Below are 18,296 nucleotides of genomic sequence, written 5' to 3'. Positions count from 1 at the left end.
CATTTCTACATCATCATTTCTATTAATAGCGCTGGGATGAGTAAGCAGGGGACAATGTGTCATTTGTGTGCGTATGAGCCAGTGTAGCCAATACCTGCTAACTTGAACACTTTTTTAGAGGAAGTGAAACTCAAAATACATAATTTTATCATCTGTGTGTTAATCAGTGCTACTTTTAGACAAGATGTAGGCCTACGTGGCCACTTTGTCACTACATTCGCCAATGAGTCACCTTCAGACAGGAAGGAAGTGTCATTCCTTCAGCTGAAAGAAGACAAATAAGTAGCATCTCTAGACATTAAAAAAGAAACCAAAGCATGGTTATTTTTGTTTCACTAAAATCTTTATTCCCAAACTATAAAATACAGATGTATGTGTCATTCTTTGTGCAAAATGGTTTTGCTCAAACTTTTTCATTTCAAGGACCCCAGTTTTATATGCATTGGTCCATTTGATTTGATAAAAAAATGAATATCTCTAGGAGGGACCCCAATCTAAGGGACCAAATCTAAAATCCTGTTAATTTAACTCTGACAGAGTACAAAAGGAACCAATTTGGTTCCTCTTGTCCACTGTCGTAGTTACAGACCTGTAAGGGTCCATTTGGTTCCCAACTAACAGTCATTTAGCTGTGGACCCCCTGGAACCCCCTCAAGGACTCCTGGGGTTCCCCGGACCGAGAACCAGTGGCTTAGTGGGTAGAGAGGCCTTCTGGTAATCAGGTCCCAGGGTCACCTGTCCAGTATGTGTCGAAGTCTCCCTGAGCAAGACACTTCTAACCCCTATAACAGCTCCACCCCCAAGCACTCATCATGGTCATCTGAGCAACAGAATTTCCCCTACGGAATAAAAAAAATCACACCCAGTGTGAAGTGGGCGGTGTGGTCATCACAGTGGTCATCATAGTGATGGAAGCTCACTTAATTTTTTTTGATTTTTTTAAGTGCATAATCCTATTTATAGGTTATTAATGTCATCATGTGTCTCGCTAGCCAATCACAGTGCTGAATAGAGTCAGCCAATAGAGTCAGCCAATCACAGTACAGCTAGGGGTGTACTAATGAGCCAATCACAATACAGCTAATGAGGTGTCCCAACCCCACTTATAGGGGCGGCTACACCGCCCAAAAAGGCCTATTCTTTTTTTGAGCGGTGTAACCGCACCTATAAGTGGGGTTGGGGTCGCTGTACTGTGATTGGCTGATAAGTATTCATACCCTTTGCTCAGTACTGTGATTGGCTAGCGAGACGCATGATGAAATCCATAACCTGTACTGTGATTGGCTGATAAGTATTCAGACCCTTTGCTCAGTACTGTGATTGGCTAGCGAGACGCTTCCATCACTGTGATATACACCGCTCATTTCACACTGGGTGTGATTTTTTTTCCGGACCCAGAGGGTCTGGCTTACATGAGGCTTTGTACCTGTTTCGTCCATACATGGGCATGGTCACTTTGTCCTTAGGCCCCAGCCATAAAAGTCTGTCCCCCTTTCGTCCATACATGGGCATGTTTTGTACCTGTTTTCTCCATACATGGGCAAAAAACAGGTTTTGGTCACTTTGTCCTTAGGCCCCAGCCATAAAAGTCTGTCCCCCTTTCGTCCATACATGGGCATGTTTTGTACCTGTTTTCTCCATACATGGGCAAAAAACAGGTTTTGGTCACTTTGTCCTTAGGCCCCAGCCATAAAAGTCTGTCCCTCTTTCGTCCATAGATGGGCATAGACACAGGCTGGCAGAACCAGGTCTCCTGGTCTTGTTTACTCTGAGTGTGTACAAAAAAATCCATTTGTACACTCTCAGAGTTAAATGAAAACATAGTATTTGTCAGTGTACCGTTAGTGGTCAGTGGAAGCGGTGCCAGCACTGTGCTTATTGAATCTTTCCCCCTTCTTGCTTTATGAGGGTTGCCAACTGATGTGTATCCTACTGCCAGTGCCAAACATTAAAACCTGTTCTGCATCCCAAATTTCCAATTACAGCATTGTGAGAGCGGTTCAGTTCAACCCAATTCAACACACCTTATTTGTCCCCAAGGGGCAATTGCAGGCAGGTAGTGATGCAATTAACAAGTAACAAAATACATCTGTGGTGCGTGCTTGCCTGCCAAATAAGCCAATGGAGGTGCTTGCAAATCTCCTTACAAATTGACCTAGCATTTGACCAGGTGATGAGCCTTGAAACCGATGCCGGAGAAGCTCTTAACCACTAGATTGTGTTCAGTGTGTTACTATGGACACAGGACCAGGAGGAATCCTTATGGGCTTCGAGGTAGTGTCTCTCTTCTGTAGCGGTGACATCCCTGGACAGTGAGCGATCGTCCTAATCAGGGTAGAGATTTCACATCAGACGCTAATGCCTAATTCATGCTCCGTCACACGATGATGTCGCACGTCGGAAATAGCTGATCTGCAAGCTCACAATGTTGCATCCTGGAGGCGTTGTGAGCTTACAAATTGTCTATTTTCGACACATGACACCTGACACAGTTATACAATGAATCATACAAATCAGGCTTTATCATCAGACCAGAACAGACCAGAACATGTGGGTTCGTTAAAATTCAGCGGTAGCAACTTGAGTGATGATGAGAATACTAAACATTAACAGAAAAACGATGAAACATACAATACGCAGATCACACTGTAAAATCATCAGTGTCAATTTAACACTGAGAATGTAAACATGAACTCTTAGTAGGGTACCCACCTTGAACTAGTTTGATTCCTTTCCTTTTCCAGTGAAGGAGTTGTCCCTTCAGGGCCTCCTACTTCTGCTGGAGTTGCTGTTGAAGGATCTCCTGAGTGATGCCATATCCTGGCACCTGGTCCATTTATTTTAACACTGCAAGCAATTATGTTTGTTTATGTTCATGTTTATGTTAACATTTTTATTTGTGACAGAGAATATACCCTTAAAATCTCTATAGACTGTATATAATATATATTCAACAGTTGAAGCGCTATATGTCCATATATACACACACGCACGCACACGCGCGCGCACGCACCCACACCCACCCACACACACACACACACACACACACACACACATGTTTTTTTATTTGTTTTAATTTACCACTACATGAAAACAACATATTCAATATATTTCTGAATATGGATAACAATAGATTCAGATCTGTTTGGGTTCTTACAGTATATCAGATCCAGACCCAGTATGGTACCTGAACTTGTAGTCTGAAGGGAGACTCTGGCCCAGTCTGTAGTCTCCTCTGGTTCTAGAGATTTGCTTCTGAAGGTTCCTGGCTGAGCAACAGTAGCTGTTGAAAATGTAATCTGCAAACAGCAGCTTCCCTCTGATATACATCTGTCACATTAAAAAAGAGACCTCATGTTATCTGTGGAAAATACTGCAGCTGGTATGCTATGTGCACAAATAGATTAAAGGTCATTAATCCTATTCATGTTGTATCATCACCCACATGTTTGCAAGACATTGTGGGTGCTGTGGCCATTTCTGGTTGTGATACATCAAAACAGACCACTTCCTGTATTAGCCCCTTTCCTGACATGCTACTGATCTTTGTGTATTCTTACTCAGTTTACAGGGAAGTGATCTCCATCATCCATCATCTCCGTAGTGTCAACTCACAAAACAATTCAATTAGTCATTTATCAATTCCTGGCTTTAGCTTTTCATAACAGAAGAACCTGTTTATCCTGTATGTGACACTCTCTGTGAACAAATTAGAGCTAAGATCTCTGTAAGCCCAAGATCTCATAGTATTATGATCACTTATGACTTTGATTTATGACCCAAAGAGGAAATGTTTCATTATCTGCATTGCAAATCATTTTAGGGACTGCCGTGGGTGTAAGCAAGATTAAAATTTAAAGCTCCTGTCACTAATGGATCAATGCTGTAATTCAAGGGCAAAGTACATAACATGCAGGCCCTACAGTCACCCACCTCCCCTTTTACCCTGAGACCAACTGTGCTGCCACCCAGTGGGACACAAAATGTTTACTACAGTATATACAGTATACAGCAAGCTCATTGATCTTGACAGTATATCAGCTGGCTTTCTTTTTTATATTTCTTACGGTAATATTGTTATTTATTTCTCTTTCTGTCTTTTTATTATGTTCTTTGATTTTGTTTATAATTTTTTATTATACAGCACTTTGGTCAATCCTTGTTTTAAATATGCTTTTGTCCATCCAGTGAAATCTACATGACACTTTATCTGGTGTTGAAATACCCCTTATTGCACTAGTGAAAATGAAAACAAACTAGAAAAAGTGCTCCTCGGAGCACAGGTCTCCGCCAGGTCAGGTACGTTATTCTGGCCTCCTGGTGGCGCTATAATAGGCCAATGTGAAAAGGGTGCCAACCGTGCCATTTATTCTTGCATTGACATTCATGATTTGAGGCATTTTGTTCCAAAAATGTGTTTTGCTAAATTAGACCTGCTGGTGGCGCTATAACAGGCCAATGTGAGAAGGGTGGCATTTCTTCCTCGGCCTAGTGGGAATGTGCGTGTGAAATTTCACGGAAATCCCAAGCTGTGTGTATACTTTGAGGCTTTTTGTTCAAAACGGACCAATCCTGCAAACTTTGGAAGCCAACCTTAGGCAATGAGGATGGAATATGGGAAATCGGACAGATCCGTGTTGATCACATGACTATAGTAATACTGTGTACCGATTTGCATGACGTTTGGATAACATTTGTAGGAGTAATATAAATAAATGGGTTTTGCACAAATTGGCCTCCTGGTGGCGCTATAACAGGCCCATGTGAAAGATTTGGGGCAGAGGTTCTGAATTGGCATCCAGGGAGTGTGTGTGCACAGTTTCGGAGCGACCGGGCCAACGGTGCCGGAGATTAGCTGGTGACAGACGGACACACGGACACACACACGGACACACGGACGGACGGACAAGGGGTAAAACATACTCTCTCGCCATGCCTTCGGCCTGGCGGAGACAATAACAGGGTGTAAAGCCTAACTTATGGGCACTGCTGAGAACACTTGAAATGTATATGTACATTATATACATACATATACTATAGCACAGTGACTTGGGATTTTTTGAAACTCCAAAACAAAAAACAATACAGCCAAATATCCAATGAACTACACACTTTCAATGATAACCTCTCATGGATAATCAGCTGCACTGCAGGCAGGGACATACAGCACTACAGTTCAAGTGTACTACTATGGGTGACAGTGCCCCTTAAGAGAGAAGTACTGGCTTCTCTCTTAAGCCTGCAGCCATCTCACTGACCAGCACCATTCCTGGACCAGCGTTGTGTCTCTGTTGCAGCAGAGCGTTGTGTTGGACTCCAGGACAGGCCTTCCCTGTAAACACCTCATATCTCACCAGGCGGAACGAGTCCATCTGACACTAGACATAAGGAGGAAGTCAAGTCTGTTACTGTTATAGAACAATGCACCATTCTAATGATCGTCCATAGCACATTTGATTTCTCCACCAATAGCACCCAGAACCCCCAACCCCACCCCTCATGCCTTTTCTTGAGTTGGTAAATCAAATCATTTGTATTGTGTGGTGTAATTTTTACTACAGTACACTGAAACTGTTAAGAAATTATGCACACACTTTCATAGGGGGAGAAAGGCGGTGGGGGGTAGTATTTTCTGGTCCCCGGGGGAGGGGAAATTACTGCTTCACCCAGCAGATGGCTGCTCAGATGCCTCTGATGAGCGCACTGTGGGGGATCGTTGATGACACGTAGACTGGGCGAGCCTAGGGTCAAACCGACAACCGTTCCGATTCCCAGATGGCCTCTCCACCCGCTCAGCTACGGCCGGGCCACATCTGAGCCTGCGTGTGTAAGTCTGTGAACATTTGTGTCAAGTGTGCAAACCGCTGTTCAGACCTGCGTGCACGGCGTGGTCCTGCTCTTGTTCATCCTCTCGTATAGCTGCTCAAGCGCGTCCAGCTGGCCGGACAGGGTGTGTGTCTCGAGGAGGGGCTGCCGTGGCGGAGTCACACACACTACTATGATCTGCTCACTGTGTGGGGGCTGGCCATTGATGAAGACATCGTATTCCAGGTCTGTCACAGGCGGCATCGATCTGCAGCTGCAGCAGCACAGCCAGCGCTGCATCTTCTCCCCCAGCAGCGCAGCCCTCAGCAGGGCAGGGCACGGGCTGGGGGGAAGGGAAGGGATGGAGGAAGGCTGCACCGGTACAGAGGGGATGGCAGCGGAGGGCTGCAACTCTGGATTCCTGGGAACAACCACTGAACTGGGTGAGGGATGGGGAGCACAAACAAATGTGACTGTTAAGCCTGATTTATACTTAGTCATACGAAGGTGTCCTGCTCCGGCCATAGCCTACAAGCTCACAACGTGATGCGTTGTGAGCTTGTAGATCTGCTATTAATTAATTTCAGACACTGGTGCGCAACAAAGTATAAATCAGGCTTTAAGCTCATTTTATACTCCATTGCGTGATGGAATATAAATTAGGCGTGAGTGCAGATGAATGCTATGGTAATAATGAGGAGCATTATTGCTTGATAGCTGTACAAACATGGGGTCTTACTCCAATTTGATGTTGCTGCGAACTCGAAAGGTTCCTATTTGAGTGACATGGGACTCCTCCTTCACACGCTTCTTTGGAGTCCTGATAACACACAAATGCCCAAATTAAAATGACTATAAATACACAACATAAACACTTTTCATAACGGTATAAATACAGCTGCATTAATAGTGGGTACCTTTGATGTAGCTGTATCAATTAGCAATTATTACTGTTATTATTGACTAATGTCAGTGCTTCCTTCTTCTATAGTTTATTAGTTTATTTGTGAGGGAAGTGCAGAGAAACATTGACAGCTGCAGAAGCAATGTTCCATGCACTGTACACGTGTATATAGCCAAAGCTCATTTCCAACACTCTCTTGATGGACGTCAGTAGTTGGCATGCCTAAACCAGACTCATTATTAATTTAATTAGCTGCATCTGTCTTCGTTCTGCTATGACAAGTGCATGAAATGGGTCCATTATCTACATGTCCCATAAAAGCTGGGTTTTCCATGTTGAATTTCACAACACATTTTCTCCGTTGAACTCAAACGGCTGTGCATTTTCTATGAGTATACTTGACGTGTGTACCTTGGCAGCCTTAGGGTGCGGTCACACCGAACCAAACTATTAAAAAATTGCAGATATACAAGCTCATAGCGCAGCACAGAGTGCCGCGCTATGAGCTTGTAGATCTGCTATTTCTTTAAATGTTCGCTTTTTAAAGCGAACATTTGTAACTCAAATCTTTGCTTCTGGGAACTAAATATTTAGAGATGGGGGTCGGCAGCCAAATCCTCCTATAATTTGAGAAACCTCTGTGGTGGGTGGTGGTGAGGCCAAAACTGTCTGCCCGGTTCTCCACAGTGGCTGGAGCAATTGATCTGAATTTGCACACAGCCATTGACCATTACCATGTGCACGGAACTGCCTCCCGGGTTGCCAGATCATGTGCGCATATCCCCCCACGGATGCGTCGACCGGGTATGGACTAGTACTTATAATTTTGGGGGTCCTTGACATGAAAAGGTTTGAGAACCACTGATATAGTTTTTCAGAAAACTGTTAGGATTTAGAAGACATTTGTAGATGCGTTCCCGGATAGAATGGGTTAAGGAGAAACCTACCGTAGGAGGTAATCTGCCGCTGGTGCAGACAGGTGTCTCGGCGGGCCCTGCTGTAACTCCACTCTGCCCTCCACTGGATGTCCTTGTTGAGTGACTGCCTGCTCAAGTGGGGTCAGAGAGGGCAGGGCGGCTGACTGTACCTCTCTTCTCAGCCTGGTCCTCAGTGGGGCATCTGGCATCTGCTCTATGTCGGGACACTTGATACCTGAAGGACAGGAAGAGGTCATTCAGAACTGCACACACACACTGAGTGACACAAGTGACCGTGAACAGGATCCTTGTGGAACTGTTCAATAGTGTTGAGGTTGCAAGTTGCAATACAGTAACTTTTGCTCTACTGAACAACCCTATACTGTACAAGTTTGATTTGTTCGAATGTGTCTTTGTAGCACGTTATTATGTACTATATTCATAGCTTTTTATATCAAATCTAGAACAAATTCCAACTTGATCACTACCCGGGGATTGGAAGCAGTATGCAATACATACAGGTCTTATACGGTACATCAAAATGTAGAGCAGGTATGCTTCCTCTGATTGACTCCTTGGCTGTGGGTACTCAGCTACAGTCAATATTTAGTATAAAAAAGCATAAATGAGCGGCTAGCTCCAAAACATTTAAATTAAAGACTTTGGCTCAGATTCACATTATTATTATTTGTTTCTACATCAGGTTGCTAATGTGTTCACCAGAGCATGCGATGAAGGCTCTAGGCTGAAACATGCTAGCTGCCTTTTGTTAGCAAAATCAACGCTGTATGTCCAAAACCGTAAAGCTGGCCTAACCTTTCAGGAAATAACAAAAAAATGGCGCAATGCTATGAGCTATTTTCTCTTGTATGATGAAGTAAGGCATTCATTTGCGAAAAAAAAATTTAAACCTAAAAAGTTGAAATATCTCCTATCTATATTATGGAGATTTCAAGGTTTCTGTCCGACAGCAATGAAATGTGAATCTGAGCTTAAGTCTTGCACTTTTATCATTTGGATGAATTCTGTGGTTTTTAATACTAGGTCTTATACATCAGTATAAAAAAACTGTATTAAAAATTCAAGAGACACAGCTCCAAATGGCTGGCGTAGCGGTCCGGGCACCTAGGCTGTTAATGCCCCGCGGGTTCGAATCCCAATCCCGACGACCTTTGCTGTGTGTCACTCCCCATCTCTCTCTCCCCATTTCATGTCAGTCTACTGTATACTAACAATAAAGGAAGAAAAAGCCAAACAAAATATCTTTGCCATTTTTTTTTTCAAGGGACACTAAAAACAGATTTGACTGAATTGATCGAAACGTTGAAGACGCAATAAAAATACAGTGGAGCTTTTTCAGCATCACCAGTGTGCAGACTCCTCTTTTATGATACTTTTGCTTGTCTTGCACTTGGGCCACAGATGTGCGTGGACTTCCTCATGGACACTAAAAACTGTTACCATTTTAGTTTAACCTCATAAACCGTCATATTTTGGTCACGTAATAGGCAAACTCAGACGATGTATAAGCTCACAACGCATTCAGTGAAGAGATTTGGTGTAGAGCAGAAAAGAAAGGGGACAAAGTCAACGAAGTATATATGGTTGAAGTGGTTAAGAAAATAGTAGTGCATAAAGATCTCTGGCTGGTAAATACGTTTGGGGAATGTGTTCTGGGAACACCAGAAACCTCTGAAATGCATTCGGGTAACATATAATATCCTGGGAACACCACTACAGTATTGGGATCCCTGTAATGTACACTCTGAATGGAGCAGAGACTTGAGAAACATTATATATAATATTATATAACACAATGCTCCCTATGAAGAAGAGCTTTCCATAATTTATTCTTTGTGTTGGTGCGGTAGTGCTGGTGCGTACCGGTGGCTATGCGGTAGTGCTCAAGCCAGTCTTCCAGGGTGTTGCGCACTCTGTGCTGAAGTCTGGTCAGCTCCCTGCCGTTGCGTGCCCTTCCTCTCCACATCAGTGGAGGCTGCTCCTCCAACCCCTCCATCTCCTTGTCCATCTGGAGCACCTCCTGGGAGCACACACACACCTGCCACATATCATTAGATGCACGCTAGAGTAAATGCCATATAACATATGGCATTTAGCAGGAGCTCCTATATCCATATTGACAATGTAGCTAGTACTCTAAATATGGTCCAGAGTTAATGAACCACATTAACCCTGGCATATTGGGCAAATTAAAAATATATATTTATTTATTTTTCCCCCAAAACGTTTTTTTTTTTTTTTTTTTTCTTTCTCGAAAATAGCAGAACTACAAGCTTAGATTGGTTCTTTCTTGATATAGGGCTTATGTGATTAACTAATCAACGATATAACTTTAGAATGTATGTATGACAGGGGCTAACATCAAAATCATGTTCTATACATTTCATTCTCATACGAACTTGTCTCTCCTGATTGTACTGTATATACTGTAGTCTTCATCATCACATTGAAAACATTCTCACTGGTTTTAGTGCCAGGACGCTCTCGCTCTCAGTAACGGTTTTCTTCCTCTTTTTTGCCTGCATGAGTTCCTGTGCTGCATTGGAGGTAAAATTTCCCACTGTCTGCAGACCAGGCTGTAAGGACAGAACCCATAGCACAGATTAGATTCGTCATCAGCCTGAAAGAATTATGTGCACTTCGCTGCCTGACGGTTTCATTCACCAAAAATAACAGATAATTCAATCGTGTTGTCCTTTACAATTAACCTCTTTCATCCTGGTGTACATATTTTGGGCATGTCATTATACTGTAGGTGAAAATCTCTTTTAATTCTAAAACAGCGAAAATAGTATCTGTACAAAATCATAATGCAGCAAGCTTACTCTCATCATTTCCTTTGGTGGGGTGACGTTCGATAGCGCAGAGAGAAACAACTTGACACATTCATTGTGAGTCCTAAAACTGATCATGGCAGAAGTACCACTGAACAGCCTGATTGAGATGAACTCTGACACCTGCAGGGGGACAGAAAGACACAGAATGAGAATCAGAATGAACTTCATTGTCATCATGACACCGGTTTACAGGTGTAAAGAATTATAATGTTTTGTGTGCAAGCTCCATCATTATGTAGTTTTCAGAAAGGGAGGAAGAATAGAGATAGAAAAACCCATTTAGCACATACCATAAAACGGAGGCAATCTTTGGTTTGGCATTATGGAAAGAGGTTATCAATGTCAGGAGACAGTCATAAATTGCTTTTGATGTATTCATGACCATCCGGCTATCCGGGTGATGGCTCTATTCTCAAACAAATGACCCAGCAGTCGTGGTGAAATGCGAGTCTCTTTGTGCTGTCAAATGCTGACAATGATTGTCCATCAGTACGTCATACTTCACGGCCCACATCCCCTGCTTTGTTGTCCTGACCATTAACTTCCCTACATGCACTTTATCACAGGCTATCATATAACCGAGGGATGCAGGCACTTTGCTCGTCTTGACTGGTGTTGTCATTGAATGGTGGTCTTGTTTGGGAAGTACAGACTTTATGTTGTAAGCTGAACTGGCCTGTTTTGTCACTATGCTGTTGCTAAGCAGTTTTGTGTTATGCAGGGACACACTCTACGGTACATATTAAAGTCATAGTGTCTCAGTGCTCACATGTGTTTCATCAACACAGTCTGCACAGACAATGCGGTTGTTCTGATGTTCTGTTGTTAAGAAGAAAATAAAAGAAAAACGGTCCACTACAAACTGCCACTGGCATTCAGGGTGTCACAGCTGTTGTCGGATGAACGACTTTAGATTAGCTTGTGTTTTTCACGGAGACAGAGCACATTAATTAACATAACTGTATTTTAAAACAGAGTTAGCAGAAATAAAGTGTTCCCAAATAGCTCTTTCTCAACTATGGCTAGCAGCATGTTTGCTGTACAGTACCTGTAAAACTGTCTTCTCCTTCAGCTGTGCTCTAGTCTGCCAGGTCCACTCCTTAGTCACCGTCCCATCTGGGTCAAACATAAGTCCACCACTCTGATCCCACACAGCTGTAATGGTGCCACTAAAGAGAGAGACATGTACGGACGGACAGGGGGGTACAATGGTGACGCACTGGGGATTTAAGCTGGGACACCAGAACCCCATGTTTTTCCAGGTCAACTTAAACCCTATACTCAGTTGAACGGAGTCCCCCAGGGGTCTCACTCATTTTCCCTCTACACTAAATATCATCTGGGGAAATAGCAGATCTACAAGATCACACAACACATTGCAATGCAGTGCGTTGTGAGCATGTACATCTGCTATTTTCACCAAATGTTTGCCCAAGAATAGTGATGTTAGGGTTCAAGTGGAAAATAAATACCAATACCAATATTAAATACTACTAACCTGATAGGGTGTGTAACAGTCCCGTGTCCAAATGCTGTAATACTAGCGAGTGTAATAGGACAGTCGCTCTCGCAGAATACATTGGTGTAAAACCCTCCACAGGGCAAACCTGAGTGGCTCTGGCATACAGCCACACGACCCGATGGATAGCTGAGAGGTCACGATCAAGGGGTCAAAAGTCAGCCAGGTTGCTTTATTATCTCCAACAGTGGATGTTCTGGCTAAGCGGGTCAACAAGAATCAATATTCAGCATTATTATTATGAATAAACATGATGAGAAAAGGATACTATATGAGGGAAGAGCCATCGTTGATTCTGTAGTGCAGTTTTTGCGACAGGGGGACCTCTGCTTTCACCTCTGGTATCCGAGGCATCCCGTTAACTAAAGTGACAGGATGGGCCTTGGTCTCTGCTCTCTTCTTCAAATACGGGTTGTCATCGCCATAGTAACGAAGGATGAGGGGCTTGTTCAAGCCCTGCGCTGCTTCTTCAGCTGCTTGCAGTTTTCTGTGGCAGATCGATGAAAAACATTTTTTTTAAATGGCCACTTAGCTTGGACTAAACTAGTTAGCTGGCTCAGGAGTGTTCACCGATATGGGGTTTTGCCAAAATGGCTCTGGCAGTGGCACTATGTCGGGTCCACTGCCAGAGCCTTTTCTACATAGCTATTTGGGTCAGTATTCCATGACAGCATGTAAAAAAAAGAGTACACCTACAGTACTCAAACAAAATTATACTGTAAGTGAAACTCATCTTAGATTATTCTTGAGGTTACTTGTTTTAAGGAGTAAAATGTTAACCAATCTGTATGGCAGTATGTTAATACAATATAAAAGCACATCTACAGTGGTTGGAGGTACTGTATCCTCCGTAAGGTTCCATAGAGAAATTCTGGGTAGGACATCAACTGATTGACAATGTCAATAAAGTAATTTGAAGCAGAAGGCAGAACATTTTAATTACATCTTTCCATTGGGAGAGGGAGAAAGCAGACTTAAAAAAAATTGTAGCTTTAACCTAAACACAGATTTAGTGATTTATTACATCCTTTAATAATTTGTATATTTGCTATATTGAGTGATTATTAAATACCCTTTTCTAAGTAAAAATGAAGCATCCTTGCATAGCGTTTTAAATTAAAACCCAGAGGTAACAACATGCATGCAGAAATACCAACATGAACATGTGAACAACATACATAGGAACTGTTGCCTTCTGCAGTCGGTCTACCACCCATTGACTCGTCTGCTGAGGTTTGTAAAGGAATGAGCCCTTGCTTGGCTGAATGATCCAACCTAGACGCAAATAACATTCAACTGACTCAGCACACTGCAAAGATCACGAATGTAAACTAAGTGTAAAAAACAAAAACAGTGTTAACCACATAAGCCTTAGCATCCCTATTTGTCTTAATCAAATTTTTTCACAATGCGTCAAGATTTGTTAAACTTTTTCTAAAATTAGCTTACAAAGTGCAGCTATTTTCAATATAGAACGTGTAAAATAGGGCTTAAGCTACGGTCACACCTAACTTTGTGTCTGCCTATGTGGCCGTCTTTTTGCAATATAGTTTTCAATGGGAACGGAGCATTTTCACATGGAAAGCTGCACAATGGCAACAAAACCCTCCGTTCCCATTGAAAACCATTGCAAAAAGACAGCCACATACTGTAGGTAGAATTAAAGTTAGATGTGACCATACCCTAAGTGGTTAAATTGAGAATTGAGATTTTGCAGTTCAGTGATACACAGCAGCTGGAGAGGCATAATAAGCTGACATAATAACAAGTCTGTACCACAGCTTACCTTGCTCTTTGCAGATGTTCGATGACATTGAGAAGCTGATTGTCGTGGAAGCATGAGCTGTTGGGAAGTCATCAGAAAGGGGATGCTTTAGCTAAATACCACCCCAGGCATAAAAATCACAACTTTGCATTGGCATCTGAATGTACTGTACACTCCTGGCGGTGCCAAACACAGTAGAGTGGACTCTCAATCATGTATTCAAATGAAGACATCTGCATTGGAATGGGTATAGGCCTACATAATGTTGTGTTGCTTGTTCCTGCTACCTTCACACATCCTTGTGTAAACCAACTCTGTCTCTCCCACTAGATTGTAATCCTAGATGTGATCTCAATTAATGTCAATGAGAAGCACTTAAGAGGTGTTCAATCTTTAATGTCCATTTTCATTACTTCTCACTATCAGGTGAGAGGATAGGTTTTTTAATTAAAACTGCTGACTTTGGGACTGTAAAAGGGCAGTTCTGCAGGTCTACTAATACACTTCCATAATTTACACAGACCACAATGTCCCCCAGGCTCTGCTTTACCTCTCTGGCCATTAGATAGGCCTCCTGACCACTTCGGGAGTATATTTGTGTTGGCTTTTGCTTTTCTCCCCGGACGACCGACATTTCCCACAACAACCGGATTTCCATTTTCAGTTTTCCTCTTGTCATAGTTTGCATTCAGCCTTTGGAGGGTTTCGTCAAAGGTTATGGAGCCTTTAGACTTTTGAGATTTCCCACCCTCGCCACGTTTGACGTGGCTCGCCCCTGAGGTCAAATCCCGCCAGGAACAGTTCAAGATGTTCACAAACCCGTGTGGAATGCATCTCTCCTCAGTCCCCCTGTGTTGTGCAAGTAGGAAAGCCAGATCCTTTAGTAGCTCAGGGGCTCTATGCTTGTATATGTCCACCGAACTGTCATCCATCCCTTCAGATGTCTTTATCTCTGAGCTCCTCTTGGCAGTGGATGGGGCAGGATCATGTTTATCACTCCCATCACTTGGCATCATCTGCACATTGTGCTCTTCACTTTTGGATTCCTTTGCCAAATTGCTGGAAGAAAACCCACTCTCCATTTTAGTTAATAAATGAATACAATTAATAAATGAAGATAAATAAACATGTGAATTCTCAGACCAAAACATGACATTGTAATAAATTCGAGATTTTACCTTGTAGGCCTAATTGTATTTCCTAATCGAGCTCCTGCAATGGCTAAATTAAAGCGTAACATGTTGGTTCTTGTGCCTTTTGTCCGATCCCGTCCAGGCTGGAAATATTCAATTAAATAGTCAAAGTAGAGCTAATGTAGTAGTTTGTGTATGTACAACGTTTCTTTCACCAACAGTATAATGAATGTTTAGCCTACCTGGTCAAAGAAGAACAACGGTCCAGCTCTAAACTCTTTCAGGTTGCTGCCTGGTGGTGAAGTCATCATTTCTTAATCCAAATATTCTCCAAAAGATGTGATGAACACAAGATAATCTTTAAATAACAAAAACAAAAATTGTCATTTCTTTAAATAACAAAATCAACTAAACCAATCATTCAGCCACTGAGTTGTTGTCCCAAAAGCCATGATCTATCCTCACCGTAGCTTACTGTAAATGTAACCTTTATCCCCTCAGTGTATCGGCCTTGTTGCTTGGATACACTGTGCTGCGCCCGTCTCCAAATGCACCATTACGCGCTATAAATTATCAACTAGTCGTGGTAACAATTTCAAAAGCTGCTTTTACCACTAGATCGCCAAGCCTTTACGCGCTAACATGGACCCTCTGAGTGCTGGGCATTGTGAAAACACACCAGTAATGTGACACATGACAAGCTGCTCCCCCATGCAGGTGTGCATGCAGTCAGGACGCAGTAACTTGAGCCTCAGCAGCAAGGACATAATTGGAGAAAGTGCTTATTCTAGCATGCACTGCAAGCATTTACAGGTCATTTAGCGAGGACACGGTGCGCATTATAGCCAGGGTTTGAATCTCCAGCGACATTCACTTAAGAGTTTAGACGAATATCAAAACGCTCGCCCCAAAACACAGTCGCTCCCAGGGCAAATCCGGCGACGTCGGAACGGTCGCCACCTGGTATTCCTAAACGTAAACTAACCTCAGTAAATGCCTAAACTTAACCTTATAAACGGTGCCAAAACCTAACCTTATTCCTATACTTAACCTCAGCAAAATTATGCCTAACCCAGCCTAAACTTATTTCTAACCTCATCCTGAACCGCTGGGGGCAAGCAGTCCGCGAAAAGAAATGGGGGCGATTGTGTTTTGGGCCGACTTATCCGGTTGCCCTTTTGACTTGTTATCTGCATGATACAACATGTAACCTTTATCACAAAACTCGGCCAGCTGTTCGTTTGATGATAAAATAATGTAGTTCCCCAGACAGGGAGTGTCTCTTCTGTCTCATATTCGGGTCAAGTTGTTGCACAGAGATTAGTCTTAATAGCACATTATTGGCTCAGATCAGCAGACCGTCCGGTTCCAGCAGCACCATCATCTCTGACCACTGGAGGCTCCCAGCAGCTTATGCGTCACTTTACTTCATCTCTCAGTCTTGGATCATGGCGGAGCCTCAGACAGAACATGAAGCGGAGCCCGAAGTTCTCAACGGGGACGAGCTGAACGGGGAGAGAGAGGACGCCGACGCCTCGGAGTCAGTGAAGAAAAGGAGGAGGAAAAAGAAGAGGAATAAGAATACCGCATCAGGTAAGATGCATCACTTTTATTGGGGCTTGAAAATCACAGAGGGAAATGTAGCGCAACATTGTCTCCCTCCTGTGCCAGGCAAGAGAACAAGAGCATCCTCTATGCGGGACAGGTCCGACAGGAGGAGACTTTTCAACCTGTCAGAGGAGGGCTCCTGTCCCAGCGCCGTCTCCTGCTGGGACAGGAGGTCCTGCAGAGGGGCCAAGAAGACAAAACTGTTCATCTGGAACTGGGATAGCTATTTACTCAATGCTGTAATGATAAATGATGAACATTTCGTCGGATCAACATATTAAAGCAAACTCAAATATATTTTATTTAAATTTAAGATTTGAACGTGTTCTAACATATACATTCAGTTAGACCATGTGCCATCTGTAAAAGAAATGTTGAGATTTTGGTGCAATCTGATGGCAACCACTGGCATTGTATGTATGCAAAATGAATACTAATTGCAGCCTATACCCATTGGTATTATGGTGAAATTCATGAGTTGCTGAACGTAACCCAACTGTATGTCAACTGTTGGTCACAGAGCAGGCTCTCTGTCATAATGCTGCATGGTACATATGCCCTTGAGGATATTGATTCTCAAGGTATAGAAACTAATTATGCATGGACCCTGCCAAGTTCTGATCACAGTGAATGCACTTGCTTGAAAAGACTCAGAACCACTATTACTCACACTGTGTGTGTGTGTGTGTGTTTGTGTGTGTGTGTGTGTGTGTGTGTGTGTGTGTGTGTGTGTGTGTGTGTGTGTGTGTGTGTGTGTGTGTGTGTGTGTGTGTGTGTGTGTGTGTGTGTGTGTGTGTGTGTGTGTGTGTGTGTGTGTGTGTGTGTGTGTTTTTTGTTTGTTTGTTTGTTTGTGTGTGTGTGTGTGCACACAATATGTGTGCATGGGCTGTTGTGTGTGTGGATATGTATGGTTGCACACCTGTGTGTGCACATGTGTGCGTGCATGCATGTTGCATGCATCTGTGTTCACATCCATGCGTGTGTGTGTGTGCACATGTGTATGCACGTGCATGTGCATGTGCACCGGCCACATGTGTGCATGCGTGTGTGTATGTGTATGTGTGTGACTTTGCAGCAGGGACAAATGAGGCTGAGGGGAACGGAGACACTGGAGGTGTTGGTGATGTGATGAAACTGTTGGAGCAGCAAGCTTTGGAGGACAAGGAGAAAGAGGAGGATGGAGATGAAGGTAATTCTTCTAGATTTCATCATCCTCACCATTTCCAGCATACAGCCAAATCTGGCCAGTTTTCACTGCAGTGGTTTTTTTGGGTCTGCTCTGCTGTCAATGTTGGTCACCCTAAAAAAGTTTGTATCGAAACAAGTGATGTTTTCAACAGACGGAGATGAAGGGGAGAACTCTGCAGGGAAAAAGAAGAAGAAGAAGAAGAAAAAGAAACGCTGTAAGTTTTGCTGCATCACCATCTTTCTCTGCCAAATGAGAGAATGTTCCTTTCTTTCTTTCTTTCTTTCTTTCTTTCTTTCTTTCTTTCTTTCTTTCTTTCTTTCTTTCTTTCTTTCTTTCTTTCTTTCGATAAGCAATGTTGAACTGAAATTCTCTTTCAGTTCAAAATTCGGAGTAAAACGGTCACATAATAACTTGTCAAATTGTCGACATTTTCATGGCACATCTTTTCCAGTGTATTGTCGTTGATAAAATACACTAAATGACTGAACTGAGAGTGAGTTCACCCCAGCCTTTTACTGTAAAAAGATACATTATACATTTTGCATATTTAACCTGTTGTTATAGCACATATGATTTTTTTCACATTAGATGGTTTTAC

The 18,296-nt window shown here is 42.9% G+C and overlaps 2 protein-coding genes across 7 annotated transcripts in view; one reads left to right on the top strand and one right to left on the bottom strand.

The window, feature by feature from the left end:
* Positions 1-1,774: 1,774 nt before the first annotated feature.
* On the bottom strand, positions 1,775-15,709 carry LOC308091686 (uncharacterized protein C3orf20-like). Of its 6 annotated transcripts, none has more exons than XM_080437363.1 (19): positions 15,581-15,709; positions 15,144-15,259; positions 14,947-15,044; positions 14,319-14,827; positions 13,790-13,846; positions 13,182-13,278; positions 12,272-12,490; positions 11,983-12,132; positions 11,533-11,653; positions 10,473-10,604; positions 10,110-10,223; positions 9,511-9,685; positions 7,657-7,861; positions 6,545-6,625; positions 5,875-6,244; positions 5,259-5,378; positions 3,188-3,330; positions 2,713-2,847; positions 1,775-2,325 (listed from the first exon to the last, which is right to left on the bottom strand). In XM_080437363.1, the coding sequence occupies exons 2-19, from the start codon at positions 15,210-15,212 to the stop codon at positions 2,223-2,225; spliced, it is 2,898 nt and encodes a 965-aa protein (XP_080293489.1). In that variant the 5' UTR covers positions 15,213-15,259; positions 15,581-15,709; the 3' UTR covers positions 1,775-2,222. The 6 variants fall into 6 exon arrangements, with proteins under 6 accessions (XP_080293489.1, XP_080293488.1, XP_080293490.1 ...); XM_080437362.1 differs by lacking the exon at positions 15,581-15,709 and adding an exon at positions 15,367-15,464; XM_080437364.1 differs by lacking the exon at positions 15,581-15,709 and adding an exon at positions 15,367-15,464 and having other exon boundaries at positions 9,511-9,667.
* A 550-nt stretch (positions 15,710-16,259) lies between these two features.
* Positions 16,260-18,296, top strand: part of LOC308092040 (methionine aminopeptidase 2-like) — a 44,566-nt gene continuing 42,529 nt past the window's right edge. The window contains exons 1-3 of the mRNA XM_080437830.1: positions 16,260-16,494; positions 17,585-17,698; positions 17,850-17,912. Coding sequence (XP_080293956.1) covers positions 16,350-16,494; positions 17,585-17,698; positions 17,850-17,912 — 322 coding nt within the window. The 5' untranslated portion in view covers positions 16,260-16,349. The remainder of the gene's footprint in view (positions 16,495-17,584; positions 17,699-17,849; positions 17,913-18,296) is intronic.

This window comes from Gymnoscopelus braueri, assembly GCF_963280865.1.
Source record: "Gymnoscopelus braueri genome assembly, chromosome: 9".
In the NCBI taxonomy this organism is placed as follows: domain Eukaryota; kingdom Metazoa; phylum Chordata; class Actinopteri; order Myctophiformes; family Myctophidae; genus Gymnoscopelus; species Gymnoscopelus braueri.
Note: the sequence above shows the minus strand (reverse complement) of the source record. Positions and strands in the feature narration are given on the sequence as shown.